General features: G+C 51.2%; 1 protein-coding gene across 1 annotated transcript in view; it reads left to right on the top strand.

Annotated features, from left to right (window-relative positions):
- GPSM1 (G-protein signaling modulator 1) overlaps positions 1–26,702 on the top strand; it is a 51,081-nt gene extending 24,379 nt beyond the window's left edge. The window contains exons 10-13 of the mRNA XM_010188189.1: positions 672–742; positions 23,748–23,907; positions 25,915–26,123; positions 26,514–26,702. Coding sequence (XP_010186491.1) covers positions 672–742; positions 23,748–23,907; positions 25,915–26,123; positions 26,514–26,702 — 629 coding nt within the window. The remainder of the gene's footprint in view (positions 1–671; positions 743–23,747; positions 23,908–25,914; positions 26,124–26,513) is intronic.
- The last annotated feature ends 224 nt before the right edge of the window (positions 26,703–26,926 follow it).

Below are 26,926 nucleotides of genomic sequence, written 5' to 3'. Positions count from 1 at the left end.
GAAAGAGAGCTTGGAAAGCAGGAGTCAGAGCTGAACTCTGTTGCTGGAATACTACCAGAAAATGAATTTTATGAAATCTCAAATAAATATAACAGATACTTGCAAATTTTCTGATTTTCCTGTCAGCTTCAGGGCAAGGCTTTGCTCCTCTTGAGGCTGGGCCTATAATAGAAAATATTTACTCCTTTACTTTGTTTTCCAGCTCTCGTGTCTGTAGATAAAAGCTCAAAGCTGCATCCCAGATACATTCTTTAAGTTAAAAACATGAAGATAAAGCAACAAAGGCACACATTTATTAGACTATATTTTTGTTATACTTTTTCTCAATGTCCGTCCCCTGACTTTTGTTGTTTAGAGTGAGGTTTGTAACCCTGAATTCCAGAGACCTCAGTTGAGATCAGGGTCGTAGTGTGACCCAGGTTTGATAGCAAAAGCTTCACACACCCCTGGCTGTTGCTGACTGTGCTGCGATAGTGTTTTGAAAAAGGCCCAAAACAATAGAGGAAAAAACCACGTTTGAATCTCAAGGACAGCAGAGCTGCAATGTCTTGTCCTTCTGACTTTGTAGTTAACAGGAGCGGAGGGTTTGCCCTGGTTTGAATTTGATCTGTGTGACATTAGTGCTGTTGATGAGTGACACCCTCCTGATGTGAGAGTGCGTTGTTTTGCAGGAGCCAGGCCAAAGAGACTCCAAAGGAACAGCATGGACAGCTTAGACCTCCTGAAGTTCCCTTCTGAAAAGGTAAGCAAAGATGTCTGGCCTCAGAGATTAAACATCAGTAGGAATCTGTAATGGATTGTTGACGGGCTTCATTTGCAGAGAAGTATGCAATTAGCAGATATCATTGCAGTCAATGAGATTAACCAAAGAGGGTTTCCAGAGAGCTTGGAGGAGTGGAACAGCTGTTCTAACTAAAAAGGCACTTAACAACTGAAAGCTGAAAAAGCCACTTCTATGCTTTTTTGAAAAAACAGTCATTTATTGAGAGGATAATCGTTCGCGTTTTAGCCCCTTTAGTGGCTAGTGGCAAATCTCAGTGTGTTATTAGCCCAGCGGAGTGCTGCCTTGCGAGGAGGGAAGGGAGGTCAGGAGCAGGAGGTGGCATTGCAGGAGGCAGAGAGGTTTGTTCCAAGGGGCTCTAAGGGTTGCCTCTGCTCTGCTTCACTGCTGGAAATGTCAGATCCAAGCAGATCAGGGCGTTCTCAGCCCCCCCAGGGCAAAGGCTGTTCCTGCAGTCAGCTGGGAGGCACTGAGCCTTTCCACCTACAGGGATCTGTTAAGTATCTCAGAAAATCCTGTGCAGGATCTGCCATGGGGCTCGGTTGTGCCTGTGGCCAGGGAAGCAGCCGTGCTCTGCCCTTTTGGAATGGCTTTGGCACAAATAACTTACATTCACACAGTGCTTTCCAGGCACAACTCTCCCAAGACCATTTCCCCTTCTATAGAGAAAAATCTTGCACAAGTTGCAGGCAGGTGCAGCTGATCAATGGGAAACAACCTCAGGCTTGGAAAACTATTTGAGTGTCTAAATATCCCAGTAAGCACTGGGATGGCCAGACAAAAGCTCCTCCCTAAATTAACTCTTTTGAAAAGAGTTAAATGCCAAATGCACTTAAATATTTTTATTAATTCTCCCAACTGCCCCCTGGCTGTTTTGGCTCCTACCTGCTTTAACCAGTGCGACTCCATCTCTGGGATACTGATAGGTGTTCAGTAGTTCAAGCAGGGTTATGGGATTTCAGGGATTTCATGGGGAGGCTGGAATAAGCAGGCGCTATGGGTAGCCTGTAGCCGTAGAGTCCATTCATCTCTCCTTGTGTGAGTGTTTTGGATGCAATTCCTCTTCCTCTCCCTTGCTGCAGATCCTGGGGAGAGGTGATTGCAGGCATAGGAGAGAGTTGTCTGCTTCAAGCTTGCTATGCTTAGGGTGGTAAGGTTGTAAAGAACAAGTTAATGGAACGCACTGTGGTCTCTGCAGCACCCTCTCACTATCATCTCACCCTCTCTGCCCTTCGTCTCTGCCCGAGGTAGCCTTCAAGTCAGCAGGGGCTCCTCTTACCACATAGACCAGGAGCTCTTGTCCAGTGCCCGTGCATGGAGTTGTCTGAACGCCCCAGCAGATAGCGGGAACACTACTTCCCTGATCATCCTGCTCTCTCCAACCTGCGCCTCGTTCCTTGTTTTGAGCTTCCCTGTTTTTTGCTCCCAGCCGTTGGTTCTTGTTTATTGCTCTCTCTACCGGACTAAAAAAGTCTTTATCACATGCTGATTTTTAACCTGAAGGTGCTTACATGCTGTGATTGAGTCATCTATTCTTTTTGTCATGAACTAAACCGTTTGAGAGCTCTAACTAAGGCAGTAAGGCATTGTAAGGCAATTTTTTTCCAGTTCTGAAATCCACTTTTGTGACTGCTTTTCAAAATGCAGACGCTGGCCTGGCTGCTCTTGGTCCCATCAATAGCATCTAGGGAAATGAATCTCTCCTTACTTGCTCTCACTGTTCCTGTTTGTATTGCAAGGAATGGAGAAGCCTTTCTGGCTACAGCATCCCACTGTCCTGTTGGTGTGCTGTGACTTCAGGTGCTGTTCAGTATCCTTGGCTTTTTGATGTACATGCCCTAAAATCCCAACCTCATAGATCCTTGGGTCATCTCCTGAGCTGTGCTCGAGCTTCTTGAACCTGCATGCAGTTGCTGCACTGAGGGCATCCTGGGGAGTCCTCTTAGTGCTTTATGTATGACAATTTGCAGCCTGGAAACACCAAAGCCCAAAGCATTGAGCAGGTTTAGGCACTCGGTTCCCACTGGTTACACATAAAGTGCCTGATGCCTTTTCATACGTGTCTTTGGAGCTAAACACTGAATGCTCCTGCTGGTGCTTTGGTAAGAGGGCATCATCTTTGTGATGGCAATAATGAGGCTGTTAAGATAATACAGGCAGGGCCATTAACCTGAGTCTTTTGACAGAGAGGGGATAGAGTTGTGTGCATCTTATGGGAAGGGAGTGAGAATGGAGAAGCCAGGCATGAGGTGGGGCCTGGGGAAGCAAAGTGAGGAGCTGCAGTGAGAAGGGATGAAAACTGGAATTCAAGATGTGTAGTAATCTGTGTGACCTCAGTTTCCCCATGCATTACATGGGGGTGATAATCCTGTATTTTATGTCTATTGGAGCACTGCAGAAGCATTTAAGAGAGCAAAGGAGGACAGCAGTGAGAAAACGGGAGACTGTTTGTAACCATCTGCTGTAGACAGTCACGTTACCCTGTGCTCCCCACGTGCTTCTGGTAGCACGAGGGTCGGCAAAAGAGCTGAATGGGACTTCAGCCATTCGTGTTAATCTGCCTTCTGGGAAACTGTTGGGTAAAGGCCCTTCTTGATGAAGCCATTGGGAGACACTGAGGCAGGCAATGTGTGTGCTGGGAGCTAGATACGGGCCATGGTCAGGTTACCCATGGCTCAATGTGAGCTGCAGCATGGTTGGGAGCTGGGAGGAAGTGAAGATACAGCAAGTGGAGGGACTTGTGCCAAGATTTTGGTATCCTGGGCAGGATGAGCTTGCCATTCTGGAAGAGGTTTTTACGAGTGCAGTTGCCAAAAATCACTTGCAACAGTAACCTGGTCTCCTGGACCTTTCGTCCATCGTTCTCTATGCCTGTAAATAAACCTACGCTTCTACCTCCATACCTGCATTTTTTTCCTCCCTGTGGAGAAGTTGACTACTGTGCATTGTTTGGGTGATGCTTCCTCTCCACTCGTTAAAATCGCCCACTGCATAGAAGGCAAAATGTCCTTATTCAACCCTGCACATCACGAGTGGTAACCCACACCATCCAAACTCCACATTAGCTTCTTCTGCGCATCTCCTGTTCTGTGAGCACTTGCCAACAGATCTCCACGTAAACCGAAGACAAGCAGTTTGTGCAGTGACTGTTTCTTGCTTTCCACAGGACCAAAATGGGGACAGCCATCATGTGGGGGACCTGAAGATCTCAGGAAAAGACTTCTTGTCTTTACCTGCAAGGTCAAAGAAATACCGGGAGCACCAATCCAGTTCAGAGAGAAAGTCCCAAGGGTCAAGTACATCACCACTGGATACAAGCGAAGTCCGAGTCCAGGTGTCGCAATCGGTAGGAAGATGTTTTTCTCCTCCAGTACTGATCTGAGAGTCTCTTATAGCATGCTCTTTCTTACTTATTTCTGACCTGGTATGGGGGTTGGCAGTGTGGCCTGTTGGCTAGAAAATAAAGCCTGCATTTAGCTCTGCTCTTGACTGGGCAACTGTAGGCAAATAACTTTGCCTTTCTGAGCCTCAGCTTCAGTGTCTGTTAAGCAGAACAGTGGCACCAACCTCCTCAAGAACTGGTTTATGAGACCGTGGTGGTATTTGTAACCTTCTCATGAGGGGTGGGAGTTTAGACCTGAACTTTCCTGGGTTTAGAACTGTCAGGATATGGTGTCTTGAATTTGGAGCACTTGCTCTGGAGAAGTTGTCTTCAAGAAACAGAGCCTTTTTCAGGTTTTTGATGAGCAACCAAAAATGCTGGTTGCCTTTGCCAAATCTGGGACCTGAGGTATTACTCCCTCTCATCTCCTGATCACGTTGATGGTTTCCAGAGTGGCAATGTGTAGAGCGGTCTCTCTGAATTCATCAATTGCAAGGCAGAGATGATGGGAAATTACTGTGTGGGAGCTTCTCTTGGGAGCAAGTTAGGTGGAGTGTGCTTCCTAAAGAGCAGAAGCTGGCAAAAGGAGCTGGCCCTGGCGTCGGTGATTTATGGGCTGCTGGCATGCAGCGAGTCCTGTGTTGGGTGTTGAGGAGCTCTGACTCAGCCTGTGCTTGGCTCCCCAGAAGGTGGTGGGGATCCGTGCCCAGGAAAGCTCTCCACGTGCCTTTCTGATGTCTTTCGCCTGAACAGTTGAGCTGTTTGTTAGGCCATTGTCTTCCGGTTGTGTTGATGTTTGTTGTGACATGTGGCAATCACAATGTACGGGGAGGCTTCCCGCAGCTGCATTGGTTTTGTTCTCAGTCCTGGAGGCAGGAATCACACCCACAAACGATGGCAAGTTTCTGCATTGTGGGAGGGGGCTTGGAGATATTTGAACTCGGTGATGTCAACTGAGAAGCTCCAAGTCCTCAGCTGCTTGTTGCCAGGAGATGATGGAGTGTATCGGCAAAGATTTAATGAACGCACGGGTGCTTGAAAGTATTTGGGCTCTTGCTGTATAGTGAGACTGTAACACGCTGTCACACTCTGTGATCATGCAGTGATTCCAGATGGAAGAAATCCAAGCCAGGAAAGATAGGCCTATTTTTTCTTGGCATTTGAGAAAAGCGAAATAAAATATTTTCATGCTGGGTAGTGAAGGGTCTGAGCTGCAGAGATATATGAAGACTGTCTGTAGAGCAGGGTTGTGTGAAAGTGTTTCTAGCACCAAGTCCTTTGTTCGTGGTCTGCAGGTCATGGGGAGAACATCTCCTGCTGTACCTGTGTGTGTGTTTATGTACATATCTCTCTTTGACCACGGACATTCCTGATTTTCAGTTCTCTGACCACTGGAGACAGGATCTTTACACCAACTGGTTTGCTTTTTTATTTTTTAGCCTTCTCTGAGCTCATTCTTCATTCCCAACAGCACTCGTGGAAATGTTCTAATAGGCAAAGCATTTCCTACTGCCTCACCGGTGCAAACATGATCATTGAGAAGGAAAACAAAGCTCATCTGCCAAAAAGGAGACAGCAGCATGGGGGCATCCAAGGCAATGCAAAGGTAGAAAAAAACTGAGCCACTTCTGCCAGAAATAGCCTTGTATTTTTAACTCAGACATTCAGCCAGAAACCAAACAAAAGTCATGCTCCATCAAGAGCAAGGCAAAAAGCATTTCTCAGGAGCATCGCTGTGAGTACATCGGCTGTGTCTAAGAAAAGCCCTGTGGGACATTGCCAACCACCAGCAACCTCATGACAGTGCACACGGGGTTTTGGTGAGTGTCCATGAAAGAGCAAGTGTAGATGTTGATGCTGCAGTCACAGGCGGTGCTTTTCAGACGCCTGCGGTTGGTGCTGTTCCCGACTCTGGAAATGTGGGAGCAGGCGAGGGACGCGCTTCTCCTCCAACCCTTCAGGGAACTGGGGACTGACAGACAAGATGCAAAGCTCAGGGTTTACTCTTGCCATGGGTGCCGCTCAGGCTCTACCTGGCTGCTGCAGTCCATTTTTTTCACCACATTCTCTCCAGGCCTCTGCTCTGCGTGCCCTGACTCTGCAATGCGTGTGTTAGCTCCCTACTTGCTCTGGATTTGTGAGCTGAGTCCCGAGAGTCCAGTTTTGCTTGAGTTCCCAGGTGTGCCTGGTGCATATGGTAGTGAAACAGCATAGAGCAGCAGCATGGGGAAAAAAATGACATCCTCCTCCTTGCAGACATTAAACATGTCCTGTTTTATCCCAAGAGAGAATAGATCAATGCACTCGGTGCTTGTGGCTGGAGGAGGGTGACTGCCTGCCGTACGTTTTAAAGAATGCACCTTGTTTGGTACCTAATGAACCATAGTCCATATCCCATAAAAATGACAGTGACAAGTGTTTTATTGGGGTTTTCTTCAGGCCATTAGCTATACAGAGTTACATAGTGTGATAAGGCTTGTGGTATTTGAATGAAGATGCTCTGAATGGCAGAGGGGAGTTTGCTTGGCAAAATGCAGGTAGGATGCTGAAGTCTCCCAGTATTGCTCTCCATGGGGCATCCAGCCATCCTTCCTTGGCAAGAAGGCCTGAGCCCCCAACTAGGGGGCTTATATCCCCTTGCCTAAAGTTTTTTATGAAACATCCTCGTAAGTCCAGGAGCTCCCCAGAAGCCAGAGCTGGAGAGGCTCGGGAGTCATCTGAAATGGTGCTCTGGTCCCTGCAGTGCGTGGCAGTGCTGTGTGTGCTGTTTGTCCAGGCACAGGAACAAATGGTCCCTGACCCCAGAGCAGACAGCAGAGCCCTGCTGGCACATGGCTTACACCAGCTGGTTGCCTTCAAACTGTGCCCCACCACACATGAAATACCCTCCAGAAAGGGCTCTTTTGCCAGATTGCCTCTGCAGTGTGTTCTGGTGGATGAGGCTGGGTCACTTCAGGTGAATTTTGCTTTCTGTTGATGCTCCCAGCTGACTTTGTAGCATAGGCCAGACTGCAGAACATTTGAAGTCAATGTCGTCTTGCGGGTACCTGCCAAAAGCAAAGCAACCCATTGCCTTGTGTTGTGTCTTTGTCCTCAGCTGTCACAGAGCTACCAAGGCCATATCGGTCTGTTGTGTGAGAGTGTGGGTGGGCTTTTTTGAAAAGCTAAAATTCTCATCCATTGAGACTTTTTAAATCAAATATAGCAAACGTCACCCAAGATGGGAGCGAGGCTTTCCTTGGTCAGGCTGTTGGGACAAGAATCCCCCCAGACTCATTTTCTGAATGCTCAAAGAAAAAAACCTCTTTAATAAATCAGTAAACAGCAAGTCCTTAATTAGAGATGAGCTCTAATGGTTGATTTAAGGTGCTTTTGTGGGATGCCACAATACCCACTGTCCCATCAGAAGGCGTGAACTCAGACTGCGGACGCTGTCCTGTGTCCTGTTCTCCCAATGTGGTTTTGCAGAGGGGAACTGAGGCTCTGCACAGGGATGCCCAGGAAAAAAACCTCATCCCAGGACTCCCAGGCTTCAAGCCAAGTGATTTAATCTCTGGCTAAATTCTTCTGTCCACACTGATAGCCTTCCAAAGGGGCCTTTCTGCAGCAGGGAAGACCCATGGGTGCAGTGCCTGAGTCAGAGCTGGATTCACTGCCCATCGCTGCCCCCACTGCTGCTTGTTTACCTCCTGCTTCCCCATCTGTGTGATGGGGTAACGCTGCTTCCCTGCCTACCCTGGGGAGGTTACAGAGGCGTGATGATGGCTGTAAAGTTGTTCAAGCTTTGGATGGCAGGAGCTGTTGTGGTGTTATTAGCATTGGTGATGATGATGCTAATTACTGAGCTGCTGGGAAACTCCCCATGGGAGGAGGCAGGAGAGAGGGGAGGGGGAGGCAGGGAAAAAGTGAAGGGAGACGAAGTGAGCTCGGGGATGGAGAGGAGCCTGTCTCTGCTGGCAGCTCTGTCTGGCCCAGGACGAAGGGCTTGGCCTGTGGGAAAAGCCATGGGGATGCTGGGATGGATAGGAGAAGTCATGGCCCAGCTGCTGCATAAGGTAGGAGAGCACGGCAGGTCCCTCTGTGCGGCTTGGACCTTCCCACCACCGCTGTGCGAGATGCTGGTGTTGCACACAATAGAGAGCTCGCACAGGAGGGTCGCATCACCAGTGGGGCAGAGGAATGGGCTTCCTTACCCCTCCAGTGGTCCCATGAATTTGGGGATTTTCCCAACCATGGCTGGTGGTTGCTGGGAGGAGAGGGACCAGCACTGCCTGGGTCTGGGGGACGGGCAAGGGCAGGGTCCTCTCCACTGTTGAGGTCAGCTCTGGAGCTCCCGTGGGCTCAGGGCAGTGAGTGCCCAAATGCCCAGAGGCGCAGCAACGGTGGGATTGGTCTGGGAGAAGCTGGTGAGAGTGAGATGCATTTGGTCGCATTTCCTCTCTGTAACAGCAGAGCCCTGAGCAGAAGTAGCTACATTAGAGCTCGATCCCTGTGCCTGCAGTCATGGGTGGACTCCTGCACCGCACACCTTCTGAGTTTCCTCTCTTCTAAAGTAACATCAAAGCAGAAGGTTTTGTACTACTTGAAGCTTGCAGACATCAAAGGCTTGCTCATAAATTTAACTCCTCTGCTGAGAAGGTCATAACACTCCAGCTCTGGATTGACTTGGTAACAGCTGTATTTTAGACAGTTCCTAGAAAGGTGGGATTTTTCTAACACCTCAGAAATTCTCAAGGTTGTATGTCCCTCACCCCCTGCTCTGAGAGAGCAACCACTGCAGAGAAAGGAGAGGACCTATGGAAGAAATAGGCTGTGTGTTCCTTAAAAGCTGATCTGGGGAGGAGCCGGGGACATGCCCCACTTCTAGGCCTTGCGTTTAAGGTCACTGAGCTGAAGTCTCTGAGGTCAAGGGGACTGTGCATGTCCCAGAGTTCAAGGAATAAAGCACTTTATTGGGTCAAGGCTCAACAGCTGGAGCAAAAATGATGGAGAGGGAGTTTAAGGATCAAACCAAATCCTCTTGTGTCCTTGGGGGTCTGTGCTCTAGAAATGGTCCCGTTCATTGGGACACTCTTTTTCCCAGGGAGTGCTCGAGGGAGTGCTTCCTCGCTCTCCAAACCTGTCCTCAGCGAAGACCATTTATAGTCAAGAGAAAGAGGAGCCATGTTTGATTGCAGTGACGATTTGCAGAGATGGGTTGCTGATGTATTTGGACACTGAGCAATCTGCAAGCATATGCTCTATCACCAAACATTCCCCAGGACAAATGTTTTTATAAGACCTTTTTTACGATTGCAGTGAGAAGCAACCATAAAAGAAGGGGGAATTTTGTCAATCATACCCGCCCCCAAAGGCAGGTTGCCAGAGCTCTTTTGTCTTTCTCTCTCATGATTTACTTGTGGATTGTCAGGGTGCAGGAGCTGTGCACAAAGCAAATGCTCATGGTTGCCCCTCTGCCTGATCTGCAAGAGTTCAGTGCCTGGGGTCACTGGGCAGGGGAGCAAAGCTGCAGGGCAGCGTAGGATCCATGGCCTTGTCCAGGCAGTGCTGGGGTGTCCGGTGCCCCCATCCATCCCCTGTGACTTCACTGTAGGCTGCAGAATTGGCCTGATGGATGCTGGGGTGCAAGGATAAATACAGCCTTGGAGGCTTCCCTCCAGGCACTTGTGCTCTTGCCCCAAAGCATCTTTTTCCTGGCTGTCTTGTACTGTTTGAGAGAAGATGAAACTGATGCTCCCTGGCAGTCCCTCAGGAGCTTGAACGTGGCGGGGTTGCACCAGGCAGCCTTTGCTGCTCTGTGGTGGTTGGCTCTGCATCTTCCCTCTCTTTTAACATGAGGTAACCTCTGTGTCTTATTGATGTGTAAACTCCCTCACTGCAAATGCACACCCTCCTTTATCCCACAGCCTTTATGTTCGGTTTAACTGCCTGGGTATAATTATGCCATTATCGTTGGTCAGGCTTTCTGGTGTAAACGTGCTCTGAGAATCTGAGAGTGAGGGGGATGGAGAGGAAGAGAGGAGCCAGAGGAAGGGAGATGGAAGGCGGCTGCTGCTAAATTTAAGACTTGTTCCTATGACACCTGGAGGCTGCTGTGCTGGTGTCAGTCCTGTTGGAACCAAGCAGGTAAACACTGAGCCATGGATTGTTCTTGTGATGCTTTCTCTTCCTGTGCAGTTTGTGGGACTTTCTGTAGTGCTTCGGGCAGATGTAGACCTAGAGAGAAGCTGTGCTGGGATATTTCCTAGCTGGAGGCAGGACGTGCCAGAAAACTTTCTGGAGAGCTCAAGTGTGACAGATATTAGACTTTTCCAGGGATTTGGGCTGATCTGGTTGCCTCTCAAGAGTCATTTTAGACTGTCTGACCTTTCTCTCCGTATGTCCGTATGAGTCTTTCTGTTAAGCTGTATGGCCCTTCTTTTCTTTAGCTCCAGTTTTCTAACTCGGGTGGGCTGGTTGCACAGATGCTGTGTGAGCAAGGAGAGATGTAAAAAAATGCTCTCGCAAATCGAGAGGTGCAGCAGGGACAGCAGAGCCAAGGCTCTGATGAGTTTTGCAGTGTGAAGTCCTGGCACACGCTGTTTCTTGCCGGGACTTTGGTGCTGGCATGGGAGGCAGGGAAATAAACGGTAAGATAGAAAATCTCTGCAAAGTAACTGCACAGAGATGGTGGGGGGAGGCAGCAGCATTTGCTGGCTTGCTCTGCCTCTGCTGCATTCATTGCCTCAGAGGTAAATTATCAGTTTCTTTCTTAAATATTAACAGCTGCCAGGTAATGAATTCCCCCTCTCTGTTTTATAATGGCACTAAAATTGGGATTTGCCTCGGTTTTTCACTGTAATTATCCAATGAGAGTGTGTGAGGGAGAGGGAGGCATGGCAGGCTCTGCTGCAGGCGAGTGTCATGCCTGAGGGACCGAGCCCAGGCACGACCCTTCCCCATGGGCAGCACGTGCAGTTACATGGGGCTTACGGCTTTACAAACCTTCATTAAGTTACTCTTTCTCATGCGGAGGGGCGGGTTTGGGACGTAGGCTAGCATCTGCAGTCGGAGTAAAAGCCAGAATTACCTGCCAGGCTCCTCAGCATCCCAGGGAGGAGAATGGTGAGGTGTGGCTGGGAGCGAGCAGTGTCCCCAGCGGGGAGAGGGTGAGGCAGGAGCTGTCCTGATCATCCAGAACAAGATCACCCCTTCAGAGTCCAAAATGGGAGTCCAGAGACTCCTCACATGCCTTGGGTGCAATGCAGGCTACTGCCTGCCTTGATTTGAGAAGCAGTCATCATCTCTTCTACCCATGGCTTTTGCTTAGGAGAAGGTTATGGGCACTGCTTAAAACACACTTTGCAGCCAGGTCCGGGGGGGCTCTGTTCAGAGCTGTGGGCTTTGCAGCAATAGAGAGACTCAAGTTGATGCTGTTTTCATTCTGGGAAGGTGACTGCTTTGCTATGGAGCCCCTGAAGGTGCTGTGAGTGGTTTTGACACTTCTTAATTTAAGCCAGGAAAAGGCCAGGCTCTGAGCTCTGGGTCATCTGTGAATATTTGACCCTCTTGGGTGCTGAAGCAGGAGAAATAATTCCTATACAGGGTGCACTGCACAGCAGAGGACAAGATTTAACTATTCCTGAAGACAATATGAGGGACAAAAGCCAAGTGGAAAGGTGAATGTGTCACCACCAAAAGAAGCAGATTAACTCCCACACATGCTGTGAGACAGGACTGGTGTTGACAGGGCAGACGATATCCATATGGGCCACAGCATGTCCAGTACCCTTTATCTGGGACGGCAATGGGTTGAGGTTTGCTGCTCCCAGAGCTGCCCTTGCAGTGCCCCCCCCCATGTTTTGCTCTGAAGAGAAGCAAGGCAGAGGTATCGCTGCCTCTGTGCCTTGTCAGTTTGATGCTCCCATAGGTCCCAGAGATAAAGCTGGATTCCTTATCTTCCAGTCTTTGGGATGTTGTTGTTGCTGGGATGCCCTTGTTCTGCTTGTTCCCACTGCTGCCTGTTGTTTTCCCTTCTCCCAGACTGAGGTGAGGTTGTGAATCAAAGCTGCTGGAAAGGAGATAGGAGGCAGGATTTAACACAAGCCTGTGCTTGTGCATCAGCCACACGTAGAAAAAAAAAATACTGGCTGCCCCGTGTGCAGGTTGGCTGTGCAAGCCCTTGGCTTGGTGGAATTTACACCAAGGACCCCCAAGGTCGAGATCAGCTTCTCAGATCCCTTGGGCTGAAGATCAGGGAAATGTATGAAAGCACGTCTGAGCCCCCATATATTCCATCCATAACGTGAGTGTGGAAACCAGTATTGGAGCTGGAAAACTGTAAGGAAGAGCCTCTGACCAGAAGAACCTGCTGTAGGAAGGAAATTATAACTGAACTGCTTGTCCAAGGTCCCTGTCAGACCTTCACTGGAGGTTATAACAGGAGGTCTGCAGATGGGCTGGAGCTGACTAACCAAGCTACCAAAACACATTCTTCTTTCCCTGACTCACCGTAACTGAGTTTTTAGTTACTGGCACTTTGAAGCCATAATTGAGGTCTGCTTTCCTCCTTGCACAGCCTTTTCTCCCAGCAAATTGTCAGCCATCAAGCAGTATGAGACAGGAAAAGAGATGTTACACTCACCATTTCCTAGAAACTGTCACTTTAAAGAGAACAGTACTAAAAAGAGGGATGAATCGAAGCCAGATCCAGAGCCATAAAACTCCAAATGTTTGACTTCTCTCAAAATCTGGAACTCTTCATTCATTTCTAGGGTCTCTGCTGTGCCTGGGGCACTTTGTATGTTCGCAGTTCCGGCCTCTCACATTTAATAAACTGCACATGCCAGAAGAGCTTTAAAAACAAATCATAGTCCAGGTTCTCTTTGGATGTAAATCAGCTTCACTCTGCTTAAATCACTGGAGCTGTGATGACACCAGGTGACATGGGGGCCTCCAGTGACTGGGGATGTTGTTTGGGTTTCTTGCACAGCTCTCCCTTGCTCAGGTGAAGGAGTCAGTGTGGCTGTGCCTGTGTTTCACTGGGGTGCCAGCAGTGACCAGTATCCATCCCAGTGCTGGGGGACTGGTGGAGTCTGGCATGGATGGAAGCACCTGGTAGATCTGGCTGGTCTCTGTGTGTGGACTGAGGCCAGGAAGGGAGCGTGGTCCAGCTGTGCCGAGTGCTTTCCTATTGCTTGGTGGGTCTATGTAGATGATCTTTTCTATACCAGTAACTTGTATTTCTCTATGAGCTTTGTTTAAAAACAGGGAAATGCACCCTCATAATATGGGGTTTGGGTTTCATTTAAGGACAGACCTGTGGTAGTGGAGAAGCCAGTATGATCAGACTGGTTTAGTCTGTACCTTATCTTTGATAGCAGCTGTTACCAGCTGCTGGATGGGGCTGTGGCACTGAAGGCTCTCCCAGAAGACACAAACACAGCACAACCTTGGGGCAAGTTTGGCTTTTGTCTGTCACTGCCCAGCTTTGGGGAGTTCATCACTGGCACAGCCCCATCCTCACCATTCATTTACAGTGGGAGAGGAGAGTTCAACCACCCAGAAGATGGGAAGTGACCTCCTCTGGTTGTTCTCTGCCCCACCAGTGAGGGATAGGTGCGGTCCCAATCCAATGCCAGTCCTCTCTTCTGGATTTCGGATAGCTTTGGGGTAAGCGGAGGTTTTGGGTTCTCTCTGGGCTGTCCTTGTGCCTCTGCTTGGACTGGGTGCAAGGAACTGAGGCTCCTTGCAAGGTGACTGAGAGTCCCTCCATGGCTGCAGGAGTAAGGAGGATGTGAATCCATAAATCAAAAGAGCCTGAAATGAGGAAGGTTCAAGCGCAGTTTCTTGGAGCTCTCATGATAAAAAGAACTGTCATGGCAGCAGGAAGGCCCTCTCTGCCCCTGTATGAGTGTGAATGTGGCTGTCAGAGGAGAAAGTCAGGGTTAGGGCTGCAGGCAGCCAAATCCCAGCTGGACAGGAGGAGGGGTCCCTGATTTTGGCAGTCACTGCTGGCTGCCCACTGGGCAGGGCACAACCTGCATCCAGGGTTAATGTGACAATCATGAGCCTCTGCTCACAGCTCACCTCCAGCTTGCCTCCACACTTCCCATTAGCAGTGCTATTTTTGAGCCTCCCAAGGCAATTAACACCAATTAATCTAAAAAAGCCTAAATAGTGGTTTTTCAGAGCCCCCGGCTCCTTCCTGTTCCCTGTGTGGCCCCAGAAACCTGCAGCCCAAACCTGGCAGAACTGAGCCCAGTTAAGTGCTCTGTGTGCAGGGACAGCACGGGAAGCTTCTTGGAGAGATGTGAGAGATTAGAGAACGGCCTCAAATGATCCCATGGACCCTACTTTTCCATCCTGTATTGTGGTGTCTGTACCACAGAGAGAGTTGCGGTTCCCTGCGCTCGTGATGCTGAGGAGAGGGGGAACCAGCTTATGGAGATCATCACAGCCTCTTGTGTGAGCCAGCAAAGAGCAAAACCGCTGAATATGCTGGGGTGCAGGAGGTGCAACTTCTCTGGGATGTGCAGAAAAGTCCCTGGAGGATTTTTTTTGCCTGTATCTAAAGCCATTTGCATCTTAACATTCTCTGGGTGCTGTCACATGGAGCAAATCAGCCTCCCCATCTTCGCCTTCCCCAAACGGGGTGTAGTTTCATCTTGCCCTTTCAAACAGCATCTACCAGAACAAGAGCTGCTTTTTGCTGATAGCAGAAGCTGTTCCTGTGTTTGCGTGTGATTTTTGTCTTGCCTGTTTAAGCTCTTCTCACAAGGGCTGTGTCTGACCATCACTGAAATGGCAAACCCACAGGTACTAGGGCCAGGATTTCATGTTTTGTGGGGTGCCTTGCATAACAAGGCCTTGATCTTGGGCACGGCCTTTAGGCATTACTGGATTATGAGTAAATAGTAATTAAGATTTGGGCGTTTGCTGTAGTGGAGGGTGTTTATGTGAAGGATAGACGTGAGTTTATGGGTGTTAATGTAGATGGGTGTGTGCAGATCCACCGACTTCACCCGCTCGTCACCATGCTTGGTAAAGGTGCTGCATCTCTTCAGCTGCTTTTTAAAGCAGTGCTGTGCTAAGAGCAAGTAGGTGTCTAAATAAAAGACTTTTCAAGAAAGCAGCACAGTTTTGGCAATCCAGAGACAAGTAGGCTTTTTTTGCAAAGTGTTTTGAAGGCAAATTGTCAGGAGGTTCCAATTTCAGATGCACCAAGAGTGGTATATCATGGGGAGGAGGGCACAAAGCTGCTGGGGGAGCATTGGATCTTTTCTGTCTTTGAGAGGAGCGAGCAGGTCCTTCCTTACAGGCACCTTAGTAGTGGATAGAGCAAGTGACTGAGAGCTGAGGACTGTGTATTAACCTTGGCTTCTGTGGCAATTAATCAAGAATATGGGTTATATCCTTTAAAGCAATGGAGTTATTTTGGTTTAGCAAATTACTGCTGCTCAGCTGAGACTCAACAGCAGAGCCTGGTCCTAGTTTCACCCCAAAGTAACTGCAAAGTAAATCCCTGCAACTGGTTTCAGCTAAAACGTTGTGTTTTGCTGCTTGGGTGGGTTACGGTGTGTACGGCCAGGTGCCACCGCTATACTCCAAGAACTCACTTTGTGCTGGCATCTGCCTAAAACCTGAATTGTTTTGAGTGGGTGGTTCAGGTTCACTCCTGGTTTTGGTACTTAAGGGATCCTCCGGGTTTTTGATGGACTAAATTGACTTCTGTAGCTGCCCATCTTCTTCCATAGACTGGAGAGGCTGACCTGGGGTGATGATGCTTCTAACTGGTCTCCTTGGTTAGTAATTTAAGCTAAATTTAGTCTTGTGTGTTTCTATTAAATAGTGAGAGGGAAACCCAGCCTGGCATGGTAAATGCTGTCAAAACCTATCTGGAAAAGTTGCTATATTAACTACAGAGTATTGCAGTAGCTCTTTGAGGACCGTTTGAATACGCTGACTAATATATTGCCTCCCAAAGAGAAACCAGAAGTCGTTTCTATGCCATGGATGCACTGGTCTCAGCAGAGAGGGTTGGCTACCTGCCCTGTGATTTCTGGGGTAAGTTACCATGTAGCTGGGGAAAAAGTGTGAATCCAACATAAATGAGGTTGTTGTGCCAAGCAGCCAAATCTGAGCAGGGTGTCAGCGGCTTTTGGGCAGTTGGACTGGCACTGCTGGTAGCAGAGGTGTCAGTGACACTTAAGCCAGACACTCATGCAGGCACGCCACGCTCCGTCTCAAAATAAACCCAAAACCGATATCGTCGCCCGCTATTGATTCAAAGGCGTGGGTTTAAGCCGCGTGTGGCAGGAGGGCACGCTCCCAGCAGGTCAGCAGTTACTGTATTAGGGAAGGAGGGTGTGTGGGTGAGTTATTTTGATTTTGTTTGAAACAATAAAACCCAAGTTATTTGAAATCTTAACAACAGAACTAGCTTTTAGCACCGGCGTTTATAGGGATGAGTGGGCGAGTTGTTTAAAGGAAAAAAAAATCTTTGAAAACAGTCCAAGTGAGGGTGATAATTTCATCCTACGAGGGAAGCGCGGCGGCGCGCACATCCTGTGCTCGAGCAGCATGTATGGGGTCTGCGGCAGGGGCTGGGGCCATGCGGTTTGCAGAGCACACTGGAGGGTACATTTGAGCTTATGCCCTCAGCTCCCTGGCGTTGGAGCTGGCACCTGAAGCTGCAGGTTTTGTCTCTGCAGGTCATGGACGTCTCGCTTGCTCTCCTTTGCTGCATCCTAAACCCAAATGCAAGGAATTCTTTCCTCTTGCTGTTCCAAGCACTGGCTTTATGTGTGCGGCTCATTCTGCATTCCACCCTCAATACCAGCTTCAGATGCCCCCTTTCATGGCTGTCCCAAGTCAACTCAGCCTTCCACATAAGGGGCAGAGTCCCAGTTCTGGTTCTTCCCCCTCCTACCCCTCTCCACCAAAATATCCCCTTAACCCAGCCCCCAGCAGTGCAGCACAGAGGTTCAGCCCCCGCACTGAGCGTGACAGCAGCCAGGTCGACTATACTCTGCTCCATGTCCTTCCTTGCCCGCCCTTTCCCTCCTTAGTTGCTGTAGCATTTTGAAAATTAAATCACAAACCAAATTGAAGTTCAGTACATGAGGTCCCCAGGCAGTAGCTTCATTTGAGGTCGATTCTCAATTGTCTCTTGCCTTCCCTTGCCTGTGGCACCAGAACAAGCCGGGTGCAGGGTAATTGCCTTTTGCCTGCTCTGTCCTGACACGGGGATTTTGCAAGGTCTTGTGTGATGGAGCATTGGCCTCTCCTGGCACACGACCATATGGGGCTTCACAGCCCCCCATCGTGGCTGCCCCAGCCCTGCTGCTCTCCTCTGGGGATGCTTTGTGCATCCATGATGCCTTGCCTTTGTGTCCGGCATCATTGCAGAGCCCATTGAGGATCTCAACCCCTCTTGGGAAGAGGGAGACCAGAGTCCCGCACAGTTTCCATGTTTCTAATTCCTGTGTGGCTTCTGCAAATAAATTTCCTGGTATGGAAATGCATGGGCAGTCCCCAGAAGCTGCTTTTGTTCAGGGTAAAGAAACTTTCTACTTTTGCAATGAAAGATGAGAATGAAGTGTAAGAGGACAGTGTGGACCGAGAGCTGAGAGTGCCAACAGGATTCTGTCCGCATTTGGCCACTGCCCTGCCAGGTGGCCTTTGACAAGTGGCTTCTCTTTTGCTGTCAGAAATTCACATTTCACAAATAGGAGTGAAGAACAGCTCTTTGGCTGTTGCATAGCATTTCCATCTTTATGTATTTAAAACCATCTTGCAATTAGAAATTTTCCTCTGTTAAACGTTTAAATTAAGAGATGCTTATGGCTGAGCATCTTTGGCTCTTGCAATAGACAAAAAAAATCACGTCTCTAATAATATGAGGAGCAGGAGGACTATCAGGAGCTAAAAATGGTCCCTCAATATTTTGATGCTTTTAAATCAGAGCGATCATATTGTGTCTGTATGTGCACAGTGCATTTATTGTCGTGGTGCGTGTGCCTGCAGAGCCGAGCGTGTTTGCAGATGTAGTTTAGAAAAATTGATCCCAATCTATTTTTAAGGTGAAGTGTGTGTGGTGGGTAGGAGGTGAGGAGGTGGAAGGAAAGCTAAATATTCACATAGCTCCACTGTGTGTTTAAGAGCATCATCTAATAACACGGGGATGATGGCAGCGAGGTGAAGGAGAGAGGAGCGCTTCGCTGGAGCCCACCCCCCGGTGCGAGGGGGCACCGAGTGACTCCGGGAGGAGCGTGGCGAGCCGGGGCGGTCGCTTTAAGCTGCATCTCGCACCCCGCGGGTCATCGGTGCTGGCGACGCTCCTCGCATGGCTGTGCGCTCCGCATAAAGCTCTGCTCCGGCAGCGGGAGCGGAGCTGGGAGAGCCCTCCCTGGCTGCCGGCGGGAGCTGAGGAGCAGCGAAGCGGCAGCCCTGCACCGCCAGCCCCTGCTCGGCGAGGGAGGTCGTTCTTACCCACGGACATGTGAAAGCTGGAGCCTGGGGAAGCACTGGTGGCTGAGGTCGGTACCTAAACCTCGGGTTTTGTTTGTTTCCCTTCCGTCGTCTGAAATAAGAGGCTAGATCGGGGAAAAGGAGATGGATACAGATACAGTGTGGAGATTTACTCAGGCCAGGGCTTGGATATTGCCTGTGTGTGCTTGGTTTTTTTAAGTTTTCATGTAGGTTCAGTTTGAACTTTATATTATTAATATTATTGCAACTTTATGGGAAATAGCTGCAAGCGATGCACAGACTGCTCAGATGTCTGCCAATGTCTCACAGCAGAGTGTGGTGACTGCGGTTGGTGGTTCTCTGTGCCTGGTCGTGTGTACTGGGGGGACGGGGTGTCAGCCCCCAGCCCTGCTGCTTCAGAGGGAGCGTGGCAGCATTGGCATGAAAGGGAAATGCTGTTTTCAGCAAAGACCGGACAAGATCAGCAGCTTTTCTGACTCTGAAGGTGGTCTCATCAAGGAGTGGAGACCCCAGTCGGCACTGAGCTGGCCGGAGACTGGGACTGAGCCCAGAGACGATACTCCAGACATTTCACCTCTAGGTAAAACAGGCAGAGGCTTTTGGCCAGGAGTTTCCTTCCACTGCTCTCTTCCAGCCCCACCTTATCTTTCTGGGAGGCTCTTTCCAAACCTCCCCTCTGGTGCCTTTCACCAGGTGAAGTGATGAGGTGGGGAAGTTGGTTCAGTGCCTGATGCGCTGCCAGGTAAGGGCGTTTGGGGCTGTGGCCACACCAGTGGTGTGGCCCCCACAGTGGTTTCCTCCAGGGCGAAGTGTTGGGGTGATGTGGGGATAAAGCAAAGCCACGGTGCAGGGGACTGGCAGGCAGCAGAGCAGCCCAGGATGAAGTGCTCCCAACACTGGCAGTCACCAGCACCACCCCAGCCCCGCTCCTGCCTGGTGATTTTGGGGTCGGCTGCCTTGAAAAGAGTGGGTAAGCAGTTGTGATGCACCTGGTTTATAGAGGGAGAGACTGATAAGGCATGGCATGTGGGAGGAGAAGTGTTGGGATGAATATCTGGGGGCCCTGGACAGATAACTGCCTGCTGGAACAGGAGGTGTGATTTTTCCAGTAATGTCTGCACTCAAGAGCTTGGCTCTGGGGACAAATCCCTGGGTCGTGTCCCAGCTCTGCCACTGCGTCACTGCAGGACTTGGTCAGGTCACTTCACCTCCAGGTTGTCTTCTCGCTGGAATAAGGTGAGGAGGAGGAGGAATGGTTGGTGGGCACCTTTAAATGCCAAGGCATTAAATCCCAATACTGTGGGAGTAGCAGGGAAAACTGCCACATTATCCCTGAACCTGCACCTCATCATGGACCTGGCCCACACCTCCTGAGCTGGATCCACTGTGCCAGAGCCCATCCCTCCCTGCGCAGTGGGTCCTGCTCACAGGCAAGGCAGTGCCATCCCCCTCGTAAGGCTGGGCGAAGCCGGAGTGAGCAGCCCTCGAGCTTGATGGGTCCTTGCTGCGTCAGGACAAGTCTGCAAGAAATTGAGCCTGGAAGAGAAGACAGAGACACTGGCTGCAGAAAGACGCTGATCTGATGGAGGAACAAGGTTTGGCCCTTTGGGGAGCTCATATGGGAACGTCTGCAGTTTGGTCTGCTGCGCTCCCTTCGAAGGGGACATTTCACCCATGTGTGGTACAGCAGGTGCTTTTGGCACATGGCAGTGGGAGGAATCACTGAGGGATGTGCCATGGCTATACCAGCGCAGAAATCATCTGCTCTGGTCCGTGGGGGCCTCTGGAGCCCTGTCCCAGCACAATCTGGGAACACAATGTTGTGTGACTGTGATCCAGCAGGTTTTTGATGGGGCTCGGCAGTGAATGCGTACCAGGGAGCACCATGTCCTGCTCTGCAGGACACTCAGAGACCTCAGGCATGGGAGCACTGTGTGAAACAAGCACGGGAATAACTAAAACGTCCTCTATTGATCCTGGGATGGGGCTGGGGAATGGGAACGTGTCAGAGAAAGGCTCTTGTCTGCAGAGACCCCATGGGCAGTGGAGTCCAAGGGTGGAAACCCTGCAGGACACTTTTGGCTGTGGTTTTGGGTGTTGGGAGCTGGAAAGTGGTTTAGTTCTTGCAATTTGGTCTTCAACGTTTGTTTAATGACTTTCCTGAATCTCAGTGAAAATGGCCAAGGGGGTTTAGGCACTGGAGTCTACTCTGACTTGGTTTTGCTTTGCCTGGGATCGCTTCAGCCTTGACCTCCCCTGTGCGTTCGGAGCAGCCTATGTGAGGGATTTCCTCGTAAGATGCTGCTCTGTGGCTGGGGGCAGAGCCAGAGACAGCTCAAGACCTTCTCAGCCAGGAACAGTAAAAGGTTTTGTTTAACGTGAGTGAGAGTTTATTGGAGAGGAAATGGAGTGTATTTGTGCAGCGGGCACAGACCTGCAGTCTGGGAGAGGTGGGGGCTTGGGACAGCCCCAGCACCCCCAGAAAGCCATGGGTGCCGAGCAGAGGGGGCTCCCTGGGGTGATGTCCCCACATGGAGAGGGGAGAGCGGCAGCAGGGACCTTGTCACTCTCCACAGCTGCACTTCACTGCCTTTCCAGCACCTCAGCTGTGTTTTACACATCCCCAATCCAACCTGGTGGGCTCAACAGCCTGCTCATCCACCAGCAAATAAATGTGTGCAAGAGCCTGGATGCCTTCCAGCGAGGGAGGCCTGTTTCAGGGGAGCGTAGTCCTGCTCCTGGGCTGACCTTAGCCAGGTTGCTTTGCTGTCTGATGAGCTGGAAGTGTCCAGCTGGAAATACACCTCACCGAAAATGAGAATAAAGCTCTGACCCACATGTATGTGACCTCTGCCTGCCTGGGACAGTGGCCGTCCCTGTCCTGCCTGAGGTCAGGGACCAAGAGCAGAGGATCCACGCTTCTCCTTGTCCCCGTGGGGAGACACAAGTATGTCCCCATGCCGAGGGCGAGTGAGTTTGCAGCCAGAGCTGCCATGGGGTGATCTCTGCAGCGCCTGCAGCCCACAGGTGTCAGCAAAAGCCCCAGGTCCCTCTGCCCAGTGCAAGTGGGGCAGGTTTGCCTCTTCACCCATGATGGAGGCTGGAGGGAAATAGCAATTGAGAGAACTTGGGCAGTTGAGGTGTTAGAGGCAGAACATGGTGAGTGAAGCCAGGCGAGGACACCAGCCATGGGGTGAGAAGCAGTCTTGGTGCTGGAAACCAAAGCTGCTGCCCAGGAACCATGTAGGGATCTGGGTCTTGGCCCCGCAGTGATGGGGTGTTGTGTCTGTGCTATGGCAGGGCTGTTGCTGAGCCCTGTTAGGGGATACCCTGGCTCTCAGGAAGCTCCTGCCCGTCCTGGATGTGCTGAGTGCTGGGGAAGCACAGCTTGGCAGCAGATGGCAGGCCCCAGGGTGTGATTGCGCATCCATCTGCCCTCTCAGCTCCTTCCTTGGGGCGAGGAGCAGACTGTGCGTGGAGGGAGCCAAGCACTCCGTGCCTTGTCATATTTGGGCATTTTAATTAGAGAGATGCAAGCCTGGGGTGCGGTTTGGCTGGGGCAGTGCCGGAGGGTGCCTGGCATCAACAGGTGCTGCCGTGGGCCCTGCAGCACCCCTGGTCCTGGGGCAGCACCTGTGAGCCCTAATGCTGGCCCACGGACAACAGCCTCTGGCCCTAAGGGTGCCACCGTGCCAGGAGGTAGCCAGGCATGCAGCCAAGCCCAGTCCCATGCTTTGCATGCCCCAGCTGCTCTTCCTGCTGGTCCAGAGCATCCATTCTTCTCCCGCGCACGTTTTGAGCAGAGATCCTGGCACAGGGAATTGTGGGGTCCCTGGCAGGATGCGTTCCAGGGGAATCTAGTCTGAGCTGGGAGGTCTACCCAATGCATGCCCAGCTGCTCCCTGCGAGGCAAAACTTCTCCTGCGGCTGCTGGGATTTACTCTATGTGGTTTGGTGTGAATGAGCCGGCTTCCTCCGCTAGCCTGAAATTTGGGTCACGCAAGCCAGCATAGCAGAGCTGTGAGAGATGCAGTTCATCCTCGGTTCAAGTCCAAGCAAGCATTGATTTCCAAGGCGCAACTGTTGATGGTTCAGGAGGTCCGTCTGCGCTCGTGAGCGGATCAGCACGTGCAAAGAGGTGAGAGGGGTTTTTCCCCTCCCCGATCAGCTCGCACATCTCTTAATGTTCCTCGCTGGCCTGCTGCTAATTTTGACGCTGCCCTAAATAGAAGCTGAGTGCATCTCATCTGCTTCGTTTAGCATACGGGGAAAATTGTTTCCCTTCATTTACTGAATCCGACTTGCAGCTTTAACCCTGTCAGCACAAGGCTGTCCCCAGCCCAGCCCTCCCTTGAAGGCTCCATGTGCCTCTGCCCTGGTGAAGAGCTCTTTGCTGGGGACCACAAGTGGTAGGAGAGGGAGGGCTCCCAGGGCACCCAGGACAGGCAGAGACTCAGTTGTAAGAGGTTTTGGTTGGTTTTTGTGGTGGTGTTTTTTCCCAGCATCTGGTGGAACCCGCTTAGGGCTTTCCTGAGCCTGGCAGATGCCTCTCGTATTGCCATCTAATTTTATATCCCATTCCGAGTGGCTCCTTGGAGCGATGTCCTCTTCCTGCTGCACCAGAGCAGAACGCTGGGTCTGCTTTCCCAGTATGGGGCACACAGCCCCGCTCTGCGCTGGAGCTTTTGGAAGGCTGCCTTCAACATGAACCCTTCTTGTGACTTAAATATATCACTGTGCAAAGTACTTATTTGGGGCTCCTGTGTCAGAACTGTTTTCCTGCAAAACTGTAATTTTGTGTCATTTGCAGCTTGGTAACTGTTTCCAACAAGCGGTGCGCTGAGGACACAGGAGCTCCGAAAGGAAGCGCTGGGGGTGCAAGGGGCAGTGGCCTGCAAAAGTTAAATTTAGCTGGGTAGAAAGGGTGGCTGAGTGCTGGTATGGCACTAAGGGGTTATTTCAGTGCCAGGAGGAGAGAAAAAAAGCCCTGGCAGGGGCTTGACAAGCCATAGGCACAGCCAGGAGCCGGCCTCTGGACAGAGCAGGAGGGGGATTGGACACGGAGTTTTTTCGGACGTCCTGACTCTCTCCTGTGTTTTACTGCCTTCCCAGAAAATCAACCGGACCCCTTCAGATGAGGAATGCTTCTTTGACCTGTTGAGCAAGTTCCAGAGCAACCGGATGGATGATCAGCGCTGCCCGCTGGAAGAATGCCCGTCGGAGGCTGCGGAGGCAGCAGCCACACCGGTCCCTGCCCTGGGAGAACGGATATGTAAGCACCGATGCGTTTCAAAGTCGCTGTAGCTGTGGGAGGGATGCTGCTCCCATGGCGTGGCCAGCTGTTGTGGTTTTGCTGTGAATCTTGTGATGTTTTCCCCAAGCCTCGGCTCTCTGAACTTAGCACTTCTTTGGCAATCTCCGTCGTTATTTAAGGGAGAAAGGAACATTCTTATGTTAATGGTTGCTGAGGGAAAGGCTGGAGAATATGAACAAAGGCTTGGAGAGTAAACCGGCAAGAGAAAAGCAAAATATCCTGGAATTTTTTCAGTAGGGCTCTTTTGAAGGTGAGGCTTTCTAAAGGGTGAGGTTGGCATCAGGACTTCTGCATCTCCAGGAGGAAGGTGCTGATGGTCATTACTGAGGAAGCCTGAGGTGAGCAGAGGGCTGGGGCAGGCTCTCACAGTTAAAAAATTGCTGGTTTTCCTCACAGTGTTGCCATGGAGGAAAACTTCTGGATTTTGTATGGCTCTTGGATGCTGCGGTGATGGTGCTGTGTGAGGACAGGGCAGGCAGAGGGGCTGGATAAACAGCGGAAAGCTCTGCAGGCAGACAGCGAGCTCAGCCCTGGGAAGAGAAGGGATGCATTGAGGAAGCTGCCTGACAAATAGATGGGACAGGAAAGGCCTGGGTCTGTGTTTGCGCTTCGGTTTCATCTCTTTTTTTATGATGTGGTGCCGGGGTCCTTGTTTAAAATAGGGTGGAAATGAGCATCGCTTTTCCAAGACGCACATTTCTGACACAGAAGTGCATTTGGCTGTAGCAGCTGTGTAATTTAGGGGACTGAGTTTAAAATACAAAGCTTTGTAAAGAGTGTACAAGCAGGCACACATTCAGTTCAGCTGCCGTTTGGTCTCTGAGCCTTTCGGACCTGATATTTTTAAGGTTTCTTTGTGAGCTGAAGGGAAAGAAACTCATCTTTGCGTCAGCACTGAGATTTCTATGCATTTCTGCAACTCCATGAGCTGAGGCTCTAAAAAGAGCAGGTTGTGTCAGGAGACTTGTGGTACCTCGAGCACTCTGTGCTCGCTGGGACAGTAACACCCATTGGGACGGGTTTCTTACAGTTTTCCTTGGCTTGTCCCTGTCCTGAGCACAGTGGCTGTTGTTTCGGAGCCTTTTGGTGCCCAGCAGCTCCTAGGACCCAACAAACTCTTTCCGCCGAGCGCTGCTGAGAGGCGATTTCGGGGCTGGGGGCCAACTCGCTCGCTTTGCGGAGGTCCCGGCATCGCTCGTGTGCTGTGTTTGGAAATCTCCCCTTTGTCCCTGTGTTGCTCTGCCCTGTGTGAGCCCCTCGGTGGTGCAGTGGGATGCAGCCTGAGCAGGCGTGCCAAGGCTGGGGGGCACCAGTGTGGCTCCACTCTGCTCTGCACGATGAGAACCAGACCCCACCAGTATTTTCCTCGCGGATGCTGTGACACGGGTCCTGCAGCTCACAGGGTCCGCAAGGCTCACCTTGACAGCGCCTCGGCGTGAGCTGATCCAAAAAGGCCAGGTTTTGGGGGGCCTGGGAAGGATGTGCGGCCAGGTGCGTGGCTTAGCCAGGCCTGGGCTTTGCCAATTACCTGCTGTAATTGTCCCTGGCCCTTGGGACCGTGTGGGGGCCCGTCACCGAGCCATGCAAGTGCTGAGGTGCTCTGTGCTCACCTGGAGCTGCCCCAGGTGAGGTGCAGGTTGGCTCTGGCACAGCGGTGCCCCTCGGCTGGAGGGGGAAACCTGAGTGGAAGCAGCAGCAGGAGCTGACGGTATCTGTGCTAGAAACAACGGCGATTGCTCACAGGCAGCGCTTCATGTAGTGACACTGGAGCTTCTGGGCTGGGGTGGCACCTTTGGTGTGCACTGAAGCACAGTGAATAGCAGGGAGGTGGTGCAGTACTTGGCTGCAGCCTGGCTGGTTGAACAGCGGTTTGGCGATGAGGATTTGGGCTCTCTGCAGAGCTGCAGCTCGGGCGGGCGCAGGCAGAGCCATGACCCCGCTGTGTGCTCCTCTCCCCGCTCACAGCCCAGTCCTCCCTAATGGCGTCTCCGCAGACAGAGGAGTTCTTCGATCTCATCGCCAGCTCCCAGAGCCGGCGGCTGGATGACCAACGCGCCAACGTGGGCAACCTGCCGGGCCTCCGGATAACACAGAACAACCTGGGGCACCTGCGCGTGGAGGGGGATGCCCAGGAGCCAGGGGACGAGTTCTTCAACATGCTCATGAAGTGCCAGGTATGGGCGCGGGGCTGGGTGGGCTGCCGAGCTGGAGGGGGACACCAGCTTCTCCCACAGTGCCAATGCCATCTCCTGATCCCATCTGCCTTGCCATAGCCCTGGGTACCCAGGCAGGTGCTTGTTGTTGCCTCCAGGCCGTTTTTTTCCCCCTGTCCTGAGGGCTGCGCTGTCGCTGCCCCGCAAGCAAGAGTGTGGCAGGAGCCCCTACCTTCCACACAGAGCCTGCTGCCCAGGATGGTCTGGGACTGCTGGTCCCGCTGTCCTGCACCCCTGGATGGGGAGCACATGGACCAGACACCTCTTGGGTGCTGCTCTCAGCCCTTTCCTTCCCCAACAGCCCCGCTGTGTCAGCACCCACTCCTAACGCCTGTTTTCCTCCCTGTGCAGTCCTCCAGGATCGATGACCAGCGCTGTGCACCACCAGACTCCATCCCCCGCGGCCCCACCATGCCAGACGAAGACTTCTTCAGCCTCATCCAGCGTGTCCAGGCCAAACGCATGGATGAGCAGCGGGTAGACCTGGCCTCAGCCCAGGAGGAGGCAGCAGAGGAGCAGCAGAGGCCTGATTCCAGCTAAGAACTGAGCTTTGGCCTGGGGGGGTTGTTTTGGTTTCATTTTGGGTTTATAAAAAGAAAAAAAGTGTAGGTGGCTTCAAACCCGAGTACTCCTGTGCTACCACAGACTTCTTCCAGGAGCCGCACCTCTGTCACCCTGCACCCGGCTGCTCTGTGGAGCCAGTGTTACAGGAAAGCCCATCAGATGGGGGACGGTTTTTAAACAAGGGGTTTTTTTAGGACACA

The sequence above is a fragment of the Mesitornis unicolor genome, unplaced genomic scaffold (assembly GCF_000695765.1).
Source record: "Mesitornis unicolor isolate BGI_N332 unplaced genomic scaffold, ASM69576v1 scaffold6507, whole genome shotgun sequence".
Taxonomy (NCBI): domain Eukaryota; kingdom Metazoa; phylum Chordata; class Aves; order Mesitornithiformes; family Mesitornithidae; genus Mesitornis; species Mesitornis unicolor.
This window is presented reverse-complemented; position numbering and strand designations above follow the sequence as displayed.